Source organism: Tribolium castaneum, chromosome 1 (genome assembly GCF_031307605.1).
Source record: "Tribolium castaneum strain GA2 chromosome 1, icTriCast1.1, whole genome shotgun sequence".
Lineage (NCBI taxonomy): Eukaryota > Metazoa > Arthropoda > Insecta > Coleoptera > Tenebrionidae > Tribolium > Tribolium castaneum.
Genome location: NC_087394.1, coordinates 32,014,639 through 32,036,873, shown reverse-complemented (window position 1 = coordinate 32,036,873; position 22,235 = coordinate 32,014,639). Strand labels below are relative to the sequence as shown.

Genomic DNA, 22,235 nt, shown 5'->3' with positions numbered 1-22,235 from the left:
CGATAAAACAGTCATATTTCACGGATATCGTTCTGTTAATTGCTGCAATTACGGAAACACTACACTTTAAATTATTCCTCGGCGTCAAAATGGTTTTGCGTTAATTATAAACTTTGTTCACTGTTAGAGTTGATTTAACGCATAATGGATTTTTCTTCCCGCTGTTGTAAAACAAGGATTTACTGTTAGGGGACTAACAATTTCATTCATTATCATTACCGTGTCTTTATTAAGGTTCCGCGCTCGCGACGCCACAGATGTTTGGAAAATAAAAGTCGGGCTTCTGTGCGCTTATTGGGGCCAAACGGCAGATTTTGTGCTCAAAAGTGCAACCGGTGTGAATATCATAACTGAAATTTATGACTGGAGATAGAATCATGATTTATTCATATTGGTATATTAGAGGCTTGCGCTGCTAACAATAATACTGCTGGCTATAAATTTACCTTATTAGCTGGAGTCGATAAAATTATGTTTCACAGATCACCCGATAACGATTAATTATAAGAATTTCCAAGTTCGCACAAGTCAAAAGGTCGCAGATGTTAATAATTCAGACTTTACCGCTACGTCGTCGAAATCTTTACCTCATGATGGTTTAAGAGGAAATAACAGGGGGTCTATTACAGTCAATTTAGAAATAGCAACTTAGCATTAATTTGAGCTTGTCAGACGGTCCGTCACTGTTTACACATGTGTACACGTATTATTAAATTAACATGAAAATTTATATCCCGTAATTAAGTAACGTGAACACGCTCCGTCTCAGATCGCATCGAATGTGTCACCAGACATTTGAATAAATTTGCATAATTCGGAGCAAATTGGTTCCGGGTAACATCCGAATGTTGCCTGACCGAGCGTTGAGATCACTTGTAATTTTTCGTTTAGCGCTTGCCCTGTAATTACCGCTGCGTCTCTAATACATTGTGTTTAATGTTAAATGCGGCTGAGTCGTTTCCTTCATCGTTCTTCACCTTTCTGGATAACGGAGTTGTAGATCCTAAATGATTGCATGTCATGGCACCTGTCGATTGTGGTGATGTAGTGATGAGCAGCAGGTAGAGTTCAACCTTTTCACTAATGTCTGTAATTAACCCCGCTCCTTTTGTTTATGAATCAATCCTCATTAGAAACTCGCTTCAAACGCGTCCAATATGGATTATGTGAATAATGCATGTTGACTGCATTTTCACAACTCACTCACAAAGTGACATAACTGTCGGAATAAATCATCAGCTGAGCTCTTAATTGATTTACGCCTCTTCTAAGAGATTTTGAAATTTAAATCAAAGATTATTTCATTCAACACTTATCTGCCCCCACCGTTAGTCATACTTTTGGCAATTTGGCTTCCCTCACAAAATGTAATTAACCTGTAACCTGAAAGTATCATTTATTAAATCGATGCTAAATGGATCAAAGGTAAAAGCTAAATAATTACGGACGCGTGCTAGATTTTACAAAATTGCGGGGCAAAATGGTTTTGGCGTAAGAAACAATGTGAGTCAGATTAATTCAATTTAAATATTTATGCAAACATGCACGTGCAACTGAATTAAATTTGCAAATTAAAGTGAGACTGCAATTAGAAAAATTATAAATTCAAAATGTTTATCATTGACCGCCAAGACTTTGGTTTTTGAAGTACGATTTTGAAAAATTTAAACAAAATGTTAAATTTTATTAACAAATGCCTTAAAAAATATTGTCATAATGAGATTTTGAAGATTTTCTACAAAATATGCTTTATAAGTCCAAGAGGAAGTCCATATACAAAACTATGAAAATCTTGGGGAAATCAGAGGAAGTTTGGGGAACTTGGAGGAAATATTTTAAATAATAATTTTGTACATATTAAAATGTTACTATTATGTATTATGTTTTGTGTGTTTTCTGAAACTTCCCTCATTATACTAAATATCTACCCACTACAAGTGACATACAATTTTTTCTGTAATTTTTCATCTTTTAATTTTGACTGCTTTTTTACATTTAAAAAATTTAAAAAGTGTTTTGTATTGATTTTACATAGAAGGCATACCTATTATCATCGAGTAGATAAATAATCAGCAATCACAAAAATTTGACTTTTCACCCGATTAGAAACGAGTTTGACTCATTTTTAAATTAATCTAAAAAAATCCATCAAAATCGAAGCTAAAAACACCACGTAAATGTGGTAATGATAAGTTGGGAAAATCAGGAAAATCAGAGAAGGAAATCACAAAGTTCTTCCGAGAAATTAGGAGAAGTCATCTGGTGTTTAAAATTTCACATTTGAATAGTTCATTTTATTTTCGTAATTAATAATAATAAATATTTTTATTTTATAATGGTCTGTAAGGGTATAGAACTACGTTTTTCTAAAGATATTAAACAAAAAATATTTTCTTCAGTGGCTAAACTTAGCTATAATACAGGACGTACTTTCTAAATATTTATTAAGATATGTTATGGCTAATGTGTTAACTTGGCTGGTTTATAAACTAGTTGGTTAGTTTGTAAAGGCAGGCGTTGGTTAATTTACTTAAAAGATAGAATAAAAATTTATATTTTTATTTTAATGATTGCAAGTCCAAGTCGTTACAAGTTTTATAAATTAGTTGGTTAATAAAAAGTGAAAAATGAAAAAAAAGTTTATAATAAGAAAAAAATCTATTGTTTCAGTTAGTTTATAAATTAATTTAGGTACTAAGTTAGCTAGCGAGTTGGTTAGTTTGTCAACTAGTTAAAGACTTGGATATTTTGTGTTACGAGAAAGTATGATTTTAATATTAGCCAAAATGTTTTAGAAAATGTTTTAGAAAATGTATAAAGTATTCAGCTATTTTATCATTTAAGTAAATTAGCCAAGATTCTTGGCTAGTTTGTAAACTATAGCCCCTATTTTAGTTGAAACTGCGTTTTCTATTAAAATAGCCAACGGTTTGGGTAGTTTATAAACTAACCAGTTAGTTTCAAACTAGCCTAATTTACACATTAGCTGTAGGCTTTTTCAACAAATGCGACAGCTATACTTTAAACTTTTCTAGAAATTATGAAATATGTATCTATTTGTATTCCTGAAAGCAGAGCTTTATTAAGGTTTTCCTAAAACTGTAAGTAACCTTTGTTAATTCTAAAATTCTGCAATCACAACCTAATAGGTAAACGAAGTTAAACTTTCGAACAATAAATTGTTGTGGTATATAATGACTTGGGCTTTTTCTCTATTTTTGTAAACGAAGTTTTGCTTTAATAAATACTTTATTTTTCATTACAACAAATTTATAAGTACATTTATAGGATGGGTTGATTAATATGTTTACCCCTGATACTAATTTTGGTATTTCTAAGTTTTTCTCTACGTTCCTGATACAGAAAAAACATAATTTCTACTTCTCTCTTTTTTCATAAATAAATAGTTTTTGCTCAACTGTATAAAAAATATCGCAAATAAGATACCGTAGGCGTTTTTTTGACTTAGCCATCTTATACTTTTATACTTTTCACGTAATTACAGGGCGCTGAGACATTCTGGTAATAAAAAAATTTGAACTTTCAATTAAACAGTCGGTTAAAAAGCGGCTGAGGAAAGTGTCAGCAAGTGTTGGCCAACAAACAAATCACTGGAGCAGCTTTGTAAACAAATATTTTTGCGCTGAAAGCGTCCTCCGATGTAGAATGTCGAATTTAATGACTCATAAATATCCACTAGATTCGCCATAATAATGCAAGCGAAAGTGTTATATTTATTTTAATTTAAAGAATATGCATATGAAAGGAACTATGGCGTCGCATAATAAGCAAACATCAATCCTTTTGTTACGTTGAAAAAGGGACACCTACGCGAAGCAACTCACTGAATACAATTGCACAATAAAATCGCTATAAAGCCGGTAGGAAATTATTCACTTTCTAATGGTCAAGTGCACTGCTAAGTTGACAACTGATACTAATTAAGATTAATTGTGGTTGTATTAGTTTAATGAATCCTTTGAGCTTTGGTTACGTGTACGGATTTAGCAAGAATTTTCTTTACATCCTGTGAAATTGTTGCGATCTCATGTAATTTAAGAAACGATCCTAATGACATTATTAGCCAAGATTCATTACTTCTAGTGTGGCTTTAACATTCTTTATTTGATTTGTTGCAAATATTTAAAAGCGAGGAAACGGTAATGTATGATAATGTAATCTTACACATTCATTAAAAAATTAGTACTCAGATAATTACTAATTAATACGATTATGTAAAAACAGGTTAAAAAATGTAAAGGAAACTTGGAAGTTGGAAGTCATAGGTGGCACTTGTAACGTTGTTTTTGCTAATTTTTACTTAATAAAATGTTGAGTTATTAACATCTGGTTTTGGAGAAAAAGTGAATGTTTAGCACAACAACACAAGGTGTGTTATCGTCTTAAGATTTCACACTGGTGTAATTTGCACATCAATAAAAAAACTATAAATAAAGTAATAAACCTCATAAAAGCCACAATTTTAGTGCGAGCGAGCAATCTAATGCTTTCTTCGTGAATTTGATTTCTGAACTTCACCTCTGACGGTGATGATTAATCAGTCATATCTTCGCTCCATCACTTACATTGGTAATAATTTATTTCCTGGTTATAATTTTGTTTACGTAAACATATTAAAAGTGATTTTGACCTTCGTGTGAATGTTAATGCTTAATACTAATTAGGAAGCGTATAAGTGGGTAATCTTAATGGACATGTATCGCACATGTAGTAATAAGATGTTCATTAGCGAAACAACATAAATTACAGATTTTGAATTTGTTACGAATTAGCATTTTGATTTATTGGCGCTATTGTCTTACTTCTGACTTTAATGCGCGATTATATTGTGGTCGGGGTTTTCCTATTACAATATTTTTTCCACGCTTCTTCGAAATTATGAGCATTTTAATTTGATCTGAAATTTTTATGGGTTAGACCACCTGTACGGCACTGCCTGTTTTGTCCAAGATTATTAATTTATATTTAAAAAATGAGAATTTATTATCGCAGGCAGTGTAGAATGAGCACATAAATATTTAACACATATGGTACGCTCGTCTTTACGTTAGTAAAGTTGGTGAAAATATGGGATTCATTAAAATAACCTTTCTAATAAAAATGTGGTATTTAGGCTCGGTCATTGTGACCCCGACGACCCAGGTCATACTCTCACCTCTCGCTAGGATTCGAGAAAAATAATCGTAGGAAAATGTTTCCGATTTTAATGGCATATGGTGTGAGTCAACGCGTAATTACACTATGGCCAAATTTAATATTTTAAATTAGCGAAATTTACACTTCACACGATTACAGTTCTAGATTACGGTGATGGGCGCATTAACACCTAAGGGGGTCTGCTCTCCAATAATAAAAAAAATAAATGCTCTTCCAGTAACTTTCCTTGTAAAAGTAGATGAAAAAATTGGAGTGGCGATTAACCAAATCAAAAGTACTGATTACAAGCTTTTCACATTTATTACCAATTTTTTTAGCTAATTAAAATCATACTTACTAAGGGCGGAACATTGAATTAATTTTTTTGAACTTAATATTTATGTAAAGATTTGGTTATTTTATATCTAGGTACTATAATTACATCTAAATTGGGCAAAATTTGAACACATTTTATAAAAAAATTAATTAATGACTGAAATATTTACTTAAAACAACTTAAATCGAAGTCACATTCGTCTTTTAAATAATGTAGAGATTACTGCTTATGATTTATTTTGGTTAAATTTAACTAATTATCTATTAAGGTGATCTGACTGATGTTTCTAACAGCTTATTCATAGCCTCGGACAATCGCTGATTAATAACTGATAAGATATCCAACTGAGTTAAAAGTTCCTATGAAAAAAATGTATATGTCAAATTTATTTTAACTCACGTGATATGGCTTTTCAAAGTTTAAACTTTAGACTTAAGTCTTCATCGCCTCAGATCATGATGTTTGCTTTAATTAGCAGAAACGTCTTGAATAGTAATTAGAAAATGGTGTACCTATACAGAGTGTCCGTTTTTCGAGCTCCACTATGGGTATCTTAGTCATTATAAGAAATATCATTATTAGTTTTTGAGTTAATGAGAAAAATAAAAAAATGTTAATTTAGGTTTTTATTTTTTAAGTGAAAATAGGACGTTTTTGAGGCACTTTTTTACAAGAAATCTAAATTTGTTATCGCCATTTCCAAGGCGTTCTTGATGTCAACTTTGGTTTTTTTTAGACGCCATATTTGCTACGTGTATAATATGTATGATATATTACATGCAAGAGTGCTTTGGAAAAAACGTCAAAAATTTTGTTTAATAAAATAAATTTTGACAATTCTATTAAATATGCGAGCAGAATTTTTATAACTTTGTCTTGCTTTGTTTTGCAAAGAATAAACTTCTAGCTTATAATGTCGTTTATTTTTTAAATAAGTAAGCTTGTCAGAAATGTGAAACTTCCAGATCCAAATTCAATCAAACCTCCAAAATCTAGTTTGTTTAAAAACAAAATTGTTGGCATTTTTTTCAAAGCACTCTTCGTAAAAATATTTTTTTCTCCATTCTTATCAGCACGTATGATTCGATCATATCATATGCTACATCGTTGTAATCAGAAATAAAAACATTTTTAAAAAATACAAAGAGCGAATATGGCTTCCATAAAAAAAACTAAAGTTGTGTGTTGTAACTCTGACATCAAGAATGCCTTGGAAAATACGACGATAGATTTAGATTCCTTGTAAAAAAGTGCTTGAAGAATGTCCTAGTTAAAAACGTCTAGTTCTTTTAGTTTTCGCTCAAAAAAATCAAAACAAAAATTACAAATTTCCGTTTTTTTTCAATAATTCAAAAACTAAAAATGAGATCAAATTTTCTTGTATATAATTGTTCAGCATAAAAATGCGCAACTTTGCCTCGTATCTTTTATAATATCTGAGATTGCCATGATGGACCTTGAAAAATGGACACTCTGTATACTCTAAAACAGGCAAAAATTTCGCAGTTGAAGCCATTTTGTGTCCAATATTGTAAAATGGGTTTCTCGGTGAAAAACGCTTTAAAATCTATCGATACAGGAACACTTTCCAAATCCAGTGGAAGAAAAGTCTAGGTGTTTTTCTTAACCAACTTTGAATAAAATGAATTATCCTTGGAATTAGTTTTTGAGTAATTATTCATTAATTTTTCCAAGTTAGGTGACAAATTTTGAACCGATATTTGACCCGAAACAATTACAAAGCTGACGCAAATTCGGCTATGAAATGGTTAACTTTGGACCCCAGCTTATAATTTTTTTTGGTTTAGTTAATTAATCGGTCGTGACAGTTACGTCCTTGTGGTGTGAGATTGCATCTGTGATCAAACAATTGTATTTGCGTTATTTATTCTTGATCTATTTGATATCCATCTTTGTATCTACACATTCTTGTAGAGTGTTGTGTCATTGGTCATCTTCACTCTTTTTTTTTACCGGCAATCAGGTGATAAACTTCAGAATTACTTCCAAAACCACAACATGTAGCACTGACGTGTGATTCTTTCACAATGCTGCGCTTTGGCGATTATAAAATCTATTTCAAACGCTCACTTTTATTTCGAGATAGCTGTACTCGTTTTTTCATTTGTGTCAAAAATAACAGTAAAATTGCTAATACGCCTCTACATAAAGGTACCGCTGACGTGAAAGGTGAACCTGTCAATTTCATAGTTCACCGGACGAGTTTCAAAATATGTGTTTCCATCTCGCCTCGAGTCAGATGCACATGTTGGAAATGTTAATTTGATTTAATGCGTGTTGATTCGGGTTTTAAATCCGTTTCTTTTTAGAACGACGCTTGGCCATTATTTATCGGCTCATTATTCATTAATTATTGTTATCACGTCCGGAACCGGCTGTTGTGGCGACTTAAAAATCGGGACTATTATGTGATGGGCATAAGGCTGATTCAGTAGTGGTGAATCAAGAGGCGAGGACTCATGTATTCTCATGTAGGAGACTGCCAGAACATCTTGCAACTTGTAGGTTGTAACTATTCCGTGTTTTATAATACATGCAGAGGAAGAGGAATCCAACACAGAACACGACAAATGTATGATGTACCCATGTATCCGTGGTCGATTTAACATCACGAGTCATGAGAAACCCAAGTCCTTGCACTTGCTTTTCGATCGTGAAATATTACACATGCAACTCCCGGCTATTAATCATTCACTAACGGCTTCCCAGCAATAATTTATATCGCGGTGTAATTCTTGACTAACGCAGCGCTTGAAGTAGAGCAATGCCACTAGGACTATCACGACACGAAATACGCCAAATTGCTGACCAGAGAACGAGAAAGGTGTTAGGACTAGCTACAAGTGGGTACCAACAAAGAAGATTCATCATTTCGTACAATATATACTTTATATACTTTAACTCAAGTCTAACTAAAATAAAAGTTTGTTGGTTGCTCGAGTATTTTTGCAAAAAATTATGTGTGCTAATTTGCGTCCAATAAGCGCTAAGCCTTGATCTACTCAAGCACAAAATGTTTTCTTAATACGAAAGCGAGATCTCTTTTGCAAGGTGAGTCTGCTAAAAGTAATTTCCCCGTATCTCAATAATAATCTCACAGAAATAGAGCATTAAACAGCAAACGCTCATTGGAAATTTAAAAAACTTATTTAGGTGTAAAAGAGGTTGTAGAAAAAGAGAAATTAGGTATTTGAAAAAAATAAAGACATAATTTTTATTGCAATAAATTCCACTATTAAAACAAACTACGTTTTGCCAAAAACTTAAAATTATCTTATTCACAAAAAAGCTATAAAGAATTTATTAACTGTTGAATCTAAATGTTGTTTTTCTACAACTCCTGGAGTACAATTTAGGAAAATTTACACTTTATTCACGAGTTTAATAATTGCTTTAACAAGTAACAGGTCAACTGTTTCTAATTTTGTTATTCTATTTACTAAAATTTCAGAGTGAGACAGTAATTTTTCAATTGACTAAAATATTTTCTGTGTTTTTGCAAGGGCTCGGGAATCTTCAAAAGAATAAATTGAAACATTACATTCTAAATAAAAAACCAATTCACTAAGAGATTGAAAAGCTAAAAAATAAAATCTAGTATACAAAAAAAATATTAAATTGTTTAAGTAACAACATAATTCACAAATTTCAAATGTTAGTAACAAAAAGATATAAAGTTTTTTGATCAAATTCCGTACATTTTTGAGTTTTCCGAGAAAATTTTACGAAATAATAAAGTTTTTGTTGGAAAACTTGGAAAATTTTTGCGTTTAAACACGAACTAATTAGGAGAATCAATGTTTGTTATCAAAAACAGTCCACAATTTATCCATGATTTTTGAAAAAGACGTGAAATTTTCTTAAAAAACAGCGAAATTTCAGATAGTTTGGCAGACATTTAGAAAATAATGAAACAACAATTTTTTGTTCAGTTTTGAACGTCTTAACTTTTGAACAGAACCAATTAATATCTACACTGTCGATGGAAAAATTATTAATTACAATTGTTATAATAAATAAATTTTCAAAATTAAAATTAACATTTTGGCGAATTTTGTCACTTGTACGTAAATTATTTTTTTAAAAGTTCAAAAACTGACAAAAGGAACATTAACGAAGAGAAACTATAAAGACACGCAAAACTAAAAAATGTTGAAACTGAAATTTTGAAGAAGTAAGCGACTGAAAAACTGAGAGACTGAAAAAACTAACACTGAAAAATTGAATTCTGAATAAAAAACCAATACACACAGACTGAAAAATAAATACAGAAAAAAAACTAAAGACAGTACGATTAATATTCTGTAGATATAAGTGACAGAAGAAGTGATAATTAAAAAACTATGAAACTTCAAAGTAAGAACATTAGTAAGATTAATAAGACAGTAAAACCAGAATAAATTGAAAAATTGAGGAAATGAGTATTATAAAATACTATAATTATTATATACTACTAATTAAAAAACTTAAAAGCTTAGAAGACCGAAAAACAAAAAACTTTAGATATAAAACAAATAATTTTAAAATTGAAAAAAAAAACTAAATACTAATAAAATATTGAAAAAACATCTTATTTTAAATTAGGAAAGTTAAATACACCCGAAGTATTTTTAAAACTCATTTAGGATAAAACAATTCATTTTAGGAATTTAGGAAAAATATAAAGAGTGTCAAATATTTCCACTTTTAACAAAACAAATTTATTTCGAGTTCTAAGAAAAGCCCTTAAAAATGCGTGTTAGGAAAGTTTCCTAAAATCCAGCCTCTACGGATTACGTAGTACTTGAGACACAGAAAAAAATAATTTTAATAAACACACCTCTCATAATATTGAAAAATAAATTGAACAATAGAAGACAAAATAAATTTGAGATCTTATTATACCAAACACTCGATAAGTACTTCTATTAGCACAGAAAAAAAAATGAAATAAAAGCGAAAAATGCGTTTAATTAATTTGGTAGGTACTATACCAGTTGATTCAATCAAGTAAGATGACGAATGCAGTAAAGTAATATATTGTGATTTATTTTTGTGACAAAAATATTAGGTATTCTCGTCTTAAAGGACAATCTAATATATCACTTTCATTTTAAAGTTTATTTGTTTACAAATCTCGGAGATAAATTGGGTAATTGTTTTATGCATCATAATGTCACCGCGAGCTGCTTTCTTCGAAGATGATGTTATAGTGCACACTTTCATTTGTTAATATTTTGTTTTTTTGTTCGTTTTTGAAGTTGAAGAAAACATAATATGGTCAAATGATAACGTGCAAAACGTTAAACAAGTAAAATCTCGCCGATACGATCTGGGAAACGCCTCACTGTTCCGCTTTGCTGGCCATTACACACATTTAATTATCAGAAATCATCACCTAAAAAAGTGTGTGGGCATTTGAATGGTTAACAATTTTTGTCTTCAACACTGGCGCGGATTCACCTTGGAAAGATGCATTCATTGAATCAAAAACGCTTTCATTTAGAGTGAAGCACGCCTTGACCTTGTTATATTTCGATTATGTGACTTATCCTTTCTGTTTTCGGGCGAGTGGGCAGTGAAAAGACTCCTCTTCGAAATAGTTTTGTCGTTAATTAAATTTGAAAATTTCTCGTGTGGAATATGATTAATTGAAAGCCGAGGTGTTGAAAATTGCTGGAAACTTTATAGTCATTTTGAATAATGTCAAAGAGATAACGGTGCTACATTAAAGATGAAATATGTAGCAAAAAGCACAACACTTCAGTTGTTATGAAATTGACTTTCTCTTAGTTAATGTTAAATTTAATTAACACAATAAAAATGAAATAAAATCTTAATGTTTTCAATAAATTCGCCGGTAATTTATTGGCGAATATTGGATTGAACCTTTTTACGTAAAGGTCACACAACTTGTAATAAACTTATTCAGCGGATCTCATTTGAGTGAATTAGAATAGCGGAATAATGGGAAGGTGTTTGAATGTGATTTATCGATTCAGATATAATGGAACATTATTTTTGTTGACTTGTTGCTATTTAAAATAGTTGTAATTGACCTTAAAACTTTTATAATTGTGACCGATCAGGTGGAAATGAAAGTATTTTGTGTCGTTGCCGTCTGACCCACGCAAAACAGAATGAAGCCGTCTCTGTCCGGGTCGTGGGAACTGGCGTGAAAGAACCGTATTGTGCAGGATCCTATGCGGGCCACAGCCCCGTTCATATTACAACAGTTTGTGTGATTTTGTAATCAGTTTATCTTCGATTTAACGTTATTATTACGCATTATATAACTGCATAACTCCTACAAGTCATTAGAACTCCGGCAGCCTCCTGAACAGCCACCACGCCGACAAAAGTGCAGTGAAGGTTCGAATTTTTTTGGGTAAAAAAACACCTAGATTGAAAAATGTTTGAATTAATAAAAAGTGCGTAGAATATTAATCTACGTGAGAGGGCTGTAAATTACTGGGCCCATTTGGCGGCCGCGACTATGTAGCAGCTTTTATCGGACACCTGTACGTCCGTATTTTTCGCGTTTTTCATTTGAGCGTTAAAGAGAGAATAATTATTTTGCGGCGCTGCATTTGCAGATATTTAAGGTTTTACAACGGCTGTGCATTTGCTTTATGAATCATAACATTGAAAGCTAAAAGCTTAGTATATTAAGATAATCTAAGCCTTGCATGCGTTTGTGTCCTACAACGACAATTATCTTCGGCTACAATTCATCCGGAAAGCTGACATTCATGGTCGCTGCAGTAAGCTACAAGAGACATTAAATGTAAAATCTTAGATGTACTAAAATTGTGTTTTAAACTCGTCCTATAATTTATTTTATAACTATGTGTTTCCTGTGATATATTATAATCATTCTTGCATTGCTTACGAGTGATAAACGCGCACTACAGATAAACTTTACACATGACTTACATTATGCTTTATGATTTTACTCGGATTTTATTACGCCATATTATCGGTAATATACCCACGTTTCTAACACATTTTTATATTTGGTTGTAAATTTTCTTCCATCATGTAGCAGCTAATTGCCGAAACGCTTAATTAATTAATATTTCAACTCTGTTTGTTTTAAAAAAACCTTCTCCTATAAAAAGATGATATATGGCACGGCTGCTGAATAAAAATAAAAAGTCACTTCGCCTAAGTAATTTTAAATAGTTGAGATAATTAACCATAAAACGCTAAATTACAATTGGAATGACAACATTTTATGGCCGTTACCTCTATTTTTGAATCAGGAAATGTCGGTGACCATTACGCCTTACTGCTCCTTTATTATTTCGATATTTACTGTAATGAACGCTGTAAACTTTAATTGAATTAATAATTTTCTAACATATTCCATTGAGTGTGTATTACAGTCTGAAATTTCTCCTCTATAGTCCGGGACATTTCAATATGAGATACGTCATACCGCATACCTTGACGCGAGACTATATAGAGCACAAAAACTAGATAAGAGCTCAAATTTAGGGAACTTGGTTGTTTGATGTGTTTGATAGATGACAAATGTAAACAATAATAAAAATTTAAATATTTCTTTATTGTAGTAAAGTACAGCAAAATGTACCAACTAGAACACTTAAAAACAAATGGAGAAACTTTCAAATGCTTTGAAGTACCGTTGCTGGAGTACTGTTGAGGTTATGTTTGACCTTGGTATGACTGTCAGGTTTAAAGTTGAAATTTGCATTAAAAAGGCCATAAAACTCTCGAAGTGCCTTTTAGGGTAGTCATCGTCATGTTCCAATTGCATGCCCCCTCTCTGCCACATCAGTAAAATTTGCCACAAAAGTTTTAAAAAACGACTTTAAACAACAAAAAAGGCCCTATTTTCATTAACAATGAGACATATCTCGCTGCATGCGGCACGACATAGGCCTCATAGACCAATCTCATTGTGAATGGTTTTCGCTGAGATCACTTTGAGAGGGTTTCACTGAGACTGACGTTGGCGGAAGGCTGAAACCTGCCTCGCGACAAGTCTTTGCACCAACATTCGAAAACGCTGTCAATGGCTTAAAATGATGAAACTGTCAGTTTTTTTGTGTCTTTTGGGATTAGTCTTTGAGTCCTGTCGCGCCGCATGTAGCGAAGCAGATCTCATTGTGAATGGGTTCTTTAAGAAACAGTTTTAATGTACACCACAAGACATACACTGAGACGGCCTCATGCCTCATATCATGGCTTGTAATTGACAGCATTTTATAAAATAATTTGGAATCATAATGCAGAGATTGTTGCGAGACAGGCAGGCAGGTCTCAAGCCTACTGCAGAAGTCGCTCTCAGTGAGTCCATGTCTTAGAGATGCAAGACCAATTTAGACCATTTACAGTGAGATTGGTGCCCGAGACCTATGTCATGCAGGAAGCCAAACTTCATCGTGAATGGACCCTTTTCAATGGGGGTGTGCTTTTTGAATAAATTTGAAATGGCCTTTTTGAAAAAAGCAGTTGTCTCTCTTTTATTCATCTATTCAACACGTTTGTATTCGATGCACTTACACCAATTTCATTATCAGTGTCTTGATTATCAGGCAAGGGCGAAGTGGAATTGGGGGCAACCCAGAAATAAAAACACTTTAATTTCCTTTATTAGTAGGCTATATTTTTTGTAAAAGACGACTACTCTCAGATAGAGACGTACAAAAATTTAAACAAGAGTAAAAGTTGGTTTTTCGCAATATTTCACACTATTCTTCCACACGTCCACAGTAAAATCAGAAAGCGCTTGTTGTTATAAAGCCCTTATTATGTTTTTCGACGATGGATGAGACTTTGTGACGTATTTGTTAAACGTAAGTTTTCAAATACCCCATGCCAGTGCAACGGAGTTATATTAACAATTTTATGGGATTATTTTTAACTTTACACCCATTCTGCTTGAAACAAGAGTCGCTACCAGGAAATAACAACGAAAAAAGTGGACCCAAAAGGCTTCAGCTGCAAATTATAAACACTATCTGTGATTTTTTTAATATTTTTTTTAATAATTAATTAATAAATGTCGTGAACTTACTTTGAAGTAAACAGTGAGCTCCATCTATAACTCATAATTACTTGAACCGCAATTCCCATCATCAAAATGTGCAAAACTGCGATAAGTGAGGTTATGCAGGTATGCACTTTGTTTTCCAGTTTTTCACACAAAATATATCACAAATTGCGCAAACCATACAACCACCGACAGTCAGTACTGTCAGTACGTCACAGCAGCTTTCTCCAGCACAATCACTGACTGCAATTCTGTATTGTGCCATTCCCGTCTCATCATATAATCTATAATTGTTATATGACAAGTAATGTTTCTACCTTCAAAAATACTTGCGTAAATATTTTATTATCCCGTTAGTACACACTTTTAAAGCAGCCACTGGTTATATAGATTAAAATTATAACATTTCCTTTGTTATTGTGTTATTGTTTACATCAGTCAGCTGTTTACTGTCATTTTCTAATGCTACCAATTTAAAAAATGTCCCTGTTATTAAAGCTCAAGGACCATAGAATGAGAGAGAGAACATTTTTTGTTCACATAGACGCTGAATATACGTATAAATGTCAGAAAATTCAAATTTTTTATGTCCAAATAGAAATGTCCCGGACTGTACATGAAGAAAACAGCTTAAATAAACATAATATCCAACTCTTTTTGAAAAAAATTTGCAAATTACAAAAAATGGTTAACAAGTCTAGTAAGGTGTGTGTAAAAAGATACAAATAAAATTACAAAGACAGTTAATTACCAACTGATTTAAAAACAGAAACATGCACAAAGAGATGGTTTGAGGTATGTGGCTAAATCAACTAATTGTGAAGAAATAAAAAAATGGGAAAAGAAAGAAGAAGAGAAAGAAAATAAAGTAACAAAAAAATCAAAAACAAAAATAATTAAACTAAGCTTTAATAGAGGGATTATTAAAATGGGCAATAAAAATATCTGTTTCTAGTTAAAAAAATAATCTCTGAATATTGATACAAAAAAATGTAATTTATCCAAAAAGATATGAAAAATGGAGAAGAAAACAAAATAAAGGAGACGGTAAGTATAAGCTTTCTCCACTGGTATTATTGAAGGGATGATTAAAAGAGGTAACAAAAACTCTCTCACTTGGGTAACAGTTTAAAAATAATTTGAGTATTCTTTAGAGCTACCTTCTTTAATAAAATGAGAAAACAAGATCCATATCACAATAAAAAATAAAATTTACTGCAATCAGCATAAAATACTTAAAAATAATAAGTACTACAAGAAGGTATATTTGAAAACTGTCTCTGAATATTTATTAATACAAAGTATTTTAAAATTATCACAAAAATATGAAAAACAAAATAAAAATTAAAAAAAAATAAAATAAAGAAGATAATAATATTTGAAAAACTAGAATTCATTTGACTTAAATTGACTTAAAAATTAGAAGCAGCCAAAATTAATTATAGAAATATGGACACATGACCTAAATTTAAAACGTACAAACAAAGAAACAAATGCATAATAAAAATAGGCAACAGTGTTTACTTTAATTGCTTAAATTATTTTAAAGAATTTTTCTTCATCCTTCTTCACTTTGGTCACGTGGGGTGACAATGTCATGTGATATAATTATTGTTTATGATTTAATTGCAAGTTGAAAAAATAATAACCAGTCTAAGATGTGTGTAAATAAAAATAAGAATAATTAAGAAAAAAAAATTAAGAAATAAAGATAGAATTACAGTTAATATATCTACTGATATAAAAATCAGAAACAAAGACATGGAATGTGGAAAACTGAATTAATTAAGTTGAAAGTCAAGAAAAATTTAAAATGGGAAGAGGAGAAAGAAAATAAAGTAACAGAAAAAAAAACAAAGTAACAAGGGGATAAAAAAACTGGTATTAATAAAAGAGGTAACAAAAACTATCTCAGTTGGGTAATAATTGAAAAATATAAGAGTATTCTTTAAAGCCAACTTCTTTGTTGGTTTAAATTTTAATAAAATTTCTCACAAAAATATGAAGAACATAAAATAAAATAAAGCAAAACAAAATAAAGAAGACAGTAAAAGTGTAGAGAAACTAGAAAACGATTGATCTAAAAATCAGAAGCAGACAAAATTAATTATGGAAAGATCTAGAAAAATATGGACTAAGATCTAAATTTAAAGCGTACAAAGAAATAAATCCATAAAAATAAGCAGTAGAACGCAGAAATATAAATAAAAAAGAAATTAAAAGTAGAGGAATAGGAAAATAGAGAAGTAGAAAAAAAACATAAAAAAATAAGGAAAATTATTGGCCTAAAGCAATATTGCTATATTAAGGTAAAAACTTTCCAAGTAGGTTGATAATTTCTAAAATTCGTAACTTTCATAATGAGTTTGTTATTGTTGTCAATAAATAACAAAGTATCAAAATCAAAATTAATTGTACTGTATTGCAAGGGGATTTATTGCCAAAGTTCATTTTTAATTTTTTTTTCACTTTTGTATGTAATTAATAATTAACCACTGGAATTGAAATCAAGAACAGAAATATTACTCAAAAAATCAAATCCAGATTAATCAATTGTAAATTTCTCTACAAAGATCCTTTTAAATTTTAAAAAACTTCTGTTGTGTTGGCCACAAATTTAAGGCAAAACCGTGAAGACAGCAGCTTTCTGCGCCATGCATCAGTTGAAATACGAGCTAAATATTAATTTGATGAGACATAATGTTGTCACAGTGACATCCGCAATCCTCCACGAAATGTTAACAGAGTCGGCGATGTTTGCGCTTCACCAGGTACAGCATGTAACAAGAAAGACGACAACTTCCTTCACTTCCACGCCTTAAAAAGGCGAATATTTCAAAGGAAGAATGACCTTTTCTTTGAGGTCTCTTCGTACTCATCCACCTGTCCCAGCGAATATATGACGTGTCTTAGTAGGTTTCGATCTAGGTCTAGATTCTTGAGTGTAGAAAGTACAAGCCACTAATTCGGTCAGCACATCGTGACTTATGCGAATCTGCTCATGTTGGATAGACAAGAAAGAGTTTTATTTTAGTACATATCCACTAAAAATATTATTACCCAACGTCAACTGCCTTCGCTAATGATGTGGAGATGCTATCGCGGACTACGTATGGGATTATGTGCGCTATTTACATTTGCCGTTCAATGGGTAACAGACTTATCTCGTGTTGCAATAATTCATTTCTCAAAATTAATAAACTAATTTCACATTATTGCGGCCATAAATCACGCCCACGGGAACCAAACGCGTTCGATAAAAATTAATTGTGACAATTATTTCATTTTACACGAGATTTATTTAAATGATCCAGAAATTTAATGAAAGGCACTTAATTGCCGCAATAAAATACATTTTTATATTGTGCGCGCGACGGAAACCCAATATGTTATCTGCCTAGCCATGAAATTCTATACACCTACCAAAATTTTATCGAAATGTCAGCCGTTTACGATACTGCAGGCCAATATTTTCGTTTACTTGATTGATCAGTGGATTTATGTACAAGGCAGTTTGCATGCACAAAATCAGTTTCCGCATTTTCTTCCAAGAGATATAAATAAATTGGCGATAAAGACCAAGTTTTAAAAAAGTCGCTAATTATGTAAAAACTTGTTTTCGTTTTCTTTGAAAAAACTCATAAAAATTAAAATCCTTATATAGGCGCTTTAATGGTGTGAAGATGACACCTTAACTTCGCATCTTAAAATCCAATATGGAAGTGTTATTGTCACAGCTTTGCACGATCTGCTATTATTTCTCCTTACAAATAAAGATTTATCGAAGTTAATGGATTTGCAGATTTACTTTTTTTAAATTGTTCGTGCTCCTATTTTTTATTGCTTCTCAAAGACTATAAGAAAGCTTTGCAGAGAATGATTAAAAAACCGCAATCTAAAGTAATATATCACTGAAATGAGTGACTTATGTAAAGGCCTCTCCCAGCCATTAACTCACTTCTTGCAGCTCTATAATTATAACAAAATTAAAGTTAATTATTTAGTACACTTTTTCATTGTAAGTTATCAGACATTTAAACCGTGAATTTCTTAATAATAATTGGTTTCTTTCACAGTTATATTATTTTTATTATTTCCTGAAGGGTTAGTTTTTAACTGAATTTCTCAATGTGGTTTCAGAGAATAAGGACTTATCCTTTTTTATTGTTTTTTCCGATCCTTTCCGATTCCACAGTAAGAGCTGATCTAAAGACTTTTTGAACGCATTGTATAATAATATCATCAAGGATGTGTATTTGTGTTTAAAAATCTTCCATATAAAATATACAATTTATTTCTAGTTTTACTTTTAACTCATATTAATTTTATCATAATTTGCACAGAACACCAGCTAATTTGGAACAGTATCCCCTCTGTATTGAAGTCATAGCCTCAAGAATTTTTTTCTAATAGAAATTAAAAATGCCTACGACAATTAAATAAATTCATAAATTGCCAAGAAACTCTAGACGTGACAAATTTTGTTTCTTAATTTAATATAAACCTGTTTTATTGGTATTTTTATAACTTTTGCTTCTTGTGATCCAGCCATAATTTGTACAAAATTTGCTTTCTACTGTTGTTATAACGATGCTGAAACAAAATACTTTTGACGATGTTGGTCTCAAAGCCAATTTATGCTTCAGATTCTCAAATTGCTCAGAATATCTAACTGTCTATTTATTTGGGTGGTCCTGTTCTCTTGTTTCCACAAAATAACTTGTCTCAGCAGTAAAAATGGAAAAGATGAAATTTTCCGAATATCTTAATTGGCAGCAAAAAAAGATGTGAAACAATTTTCTCTTTTCACCATTTAAATAAAACATATCAGTTTCTTTAACAAAAAAAAAATCTAAAAGTGTATAAAGTAATAACTGATGCTCTTTTGAGTGTTTTAACTTTCTTTCAGCAAAATCCATTGTGCACAAAACTATCGCTTGAATTTTCTTATTTTATTCTACCAATTTATTATTACTTATTTAAATCAGCCTCGTTTTTTTTAAACATATCTGACCTAGGAGTACCAGTATACAGACGCTCCAGGGAATAAAATCTTTGTTTGTTTCTTAAATGGTAAAAAACTACCAGTGTTGCGGTAATTTTTGTGTCCTAAACACTATTAGGTATCCGTAGTCGTAGAAAAAAAAGCCTTTTTAACGCTAACGCTTTCCAGTTCTTTCGATAATTAAAAAGGTCCATAAATACCGACAGACACAAAGCCAATTAAAAATTCAACTCGGGGTTTACAATGCCAAGCAATAATAAAATTAATCATATATTTTTACTGTAAAAAAAGCAAAAAAAAACAAATTGAACTTAAGGTTGGAGAAACTAACTGCTGACTTACCTTATATTAAAAAAAGGTGTCGTGTCTATTGTGCAATTCGGAAAATTCGGCATTTGACCACATTTTTTCACTAAGCACTCGCATTGAGTTAAAAGTTCCGCAAATTAAGGACAGACCGATTAATACGGGTGCCGAGCTTGGCAATGTTAAGAGCACTTGTAAAATTGGACCATTTTTACGACACAAAGCACGGTACTAAGTTCAGACACAAACCCACAAGGACACACTGAGCTTATCTTCTAGTAAGCGGCGATAAGAAAAAGCAGATATTTCAATTACAAATCGTCTTTTTTGCAAGGATTTTTTTGTCTAGACTCACTTGTTTATTCTCATAATTTTAACTCAGTGGCGTGCCGTAGAATTTTGACCAAATCTTAAACACGTTTAATTCATTAATAAAAATGAAATGGAAATTTTCAAATCCAGCTTTGTAACCCTTTTAAACATATGAAGGAGTTATGCCTTTTAATGTGTGTAGTGAATTCTACCCTGTAGAATATTTAAGCATTCTGTGACTTAAAATTGTAACAGATTTTGTCAAATTTTTATTAATTAAATTTATTATAAGGAATTGTAGAAAAATTCTGAAAAATCCCAGATTTTGTACACAAGATTTCCTCTGATTTCTCCCGATTTCCTTCGATATTTAGCAACAAACGCTGATTTTTGTGTGATTATTATTAGTTTTGAGATACACAGATGAGGTCTAATCTGTTTGGTTCCAACGTTAATGTGCTGCTTCATTTAAATTGTAAATGCTGTCAAAGTGACAGATCTGTCAAAATAATTGAAATAGGCGTGGAATCCAAAACCGAAAAAATACACAACAAAAATTACGGAGATATAAAACACAAATCAAAAAAAATTCTGCACTTGACACAACTTTGCCGAAAAATGCAGAAATGACAGTACTCAGAATAGTACCTAATTTGGATGAAGCGGAACATTGAATTTGATTTCCAGAGTTGACTTGATGAGCAATAATTTTTTGAACACATTGTATAATCCGTCTACAAAATGATTAATTAATTATGAACGAGTGAAGTAGAAATTGTCTTCAGAAATGTTTGCCAAAAAACAATAGACACCTTTAGAAAAAAGGATCGTAAAGTTTATGTGAAGGGATGAGTACAGCGAATATTTAGGTGATACGGTGAAGTAAACCCGTTTCGAAACCCGAAGATGGTATCTTGTGTAGGTAAAAATACCCCAGTGACATGTGGCCCCTTTCAGGCTTAAAAATGTAGTGATATAATTCACAAATCAGTTTGAGCAAATCAGTGAGTTTTTCTTTTTGTTGCAGTCCTTCTTCGGTCGAACGTACAACAATATCAGCTCAATATCGGAATGCAAAAACAACGGCGAATGTGTGATCAACAAAAAAAATCGGACAGCTTGCAAAGCATGCCGCTTAAGAAAGTGCCTTTTGGTCGGTATGTCGAAAAGTGGGTCTCGTTACGGCCGCCGCTCCAACTGGTTCAAGATCCACTGCCTCCTGCAGGAGCAGCAGCAGGCCGGCGCCAACATGGCGGCGGCGGCTAACCTCCTGCGCCCGCACCCCTACCTGTCGCCGCTCTTCCACAGCGCCGCCCCCAGGACGGTCTCCCGCGAGACCAAGAGCTCGGAGTCGGACAGCGGCGCCTCCTCGGCCGACCCCGACGACGAGCTGCGCTCCTCCAGCGCCTTCAGCTACATCAAGCCCTCCAGCGAGCGCGACTACTTCTCCGTGAAAAAACTGCCGTCTCCGGCGAGTGATAGTGAGTGCTTCGATAGACGGAAATTTATTAGTGCATTAGTCAACGCTCCTTCCGTGTCTCCGGCCTCTCTGCCCTCGATCTCCCCCAGCGGCGGCTTCCTGCCCAAGTGGCTGCCGCCGCTGCAGGGCTTCAGCGACCCCTCGGCCTGGCGGGACCTCTGGGCCCGGGGGCCCGTCACCACCGCCGCCGCCGCCCCCGACCAGGTCGAGCCCATCGACCTCTCGCTCAAGAGCGCGCCCAAGGGGACGGCGCTGCCGGCCCCGGATAGTGATCAGGAACTCTGTATAGACGTTGGTGTCGATGAGCCACTCAAACCTGTGCCTTTAGACTTGACTTTAGATAGGCAAACTACTGATGTCTCTAACTGAAACTCCAACAGCCGGTTGTGATTTTAGTCTTGTTATTTGTATTAAACATAGTTCCTTTCGAAGTTTTCTTGATCGAAAGTTTATGCTCAAATTGTTTTGTTCACAAGAACCAGCCATAAACTCTAGCTCTAGCAAGCCTCCAGCCTGGTTGAACTGCTGTTCAATAGACTGTTCAAATAAAAAGTTGACAATTGGTCTCACAATAAATTACTACAGACAGATATTATCTCTTGTTAAATATTTGTAA

At 32.6% G+C, this 22,235-nt stretch overlaps 1 protein-coding gene and 1 long non-coding RNA gene across 2 annotated transcripts in view; one reads left to right on the top strand and one right to left on the bottom strand.

Annotated features, from left to right (window-relative positions):
* Positions 1–21,988, top strand: part of Eg (eagle) — a 44,769-nt gene extending 22,781 nt beyond the window's left edge. The window contains exon 3 of the mRNA NM_001114367.1: positions 21,167–21,988. Coding sequence (NP_001107839.1) covers positions 21,167–21,988 — 822 coding nt within the window. The remainder of the gene's footprint in view (positions 1–21,166) is intronic.
* On the bottom strand, positions 14,098–17,393 carry LOC103312297 (uncharacterized). The gene is made up of 2 exons (XR_511342.3): positions 14,541–17,393; positions 14,098–14,464 (listed from the first exon to the last, which is right to left on the bottom strand). It is a non-coding gene; the product is annotated as an uncharacterized LOC103312297 (long non-coding RNA).
* Positions 21,989–22,235: the final 247 nt, after the last annotated feature.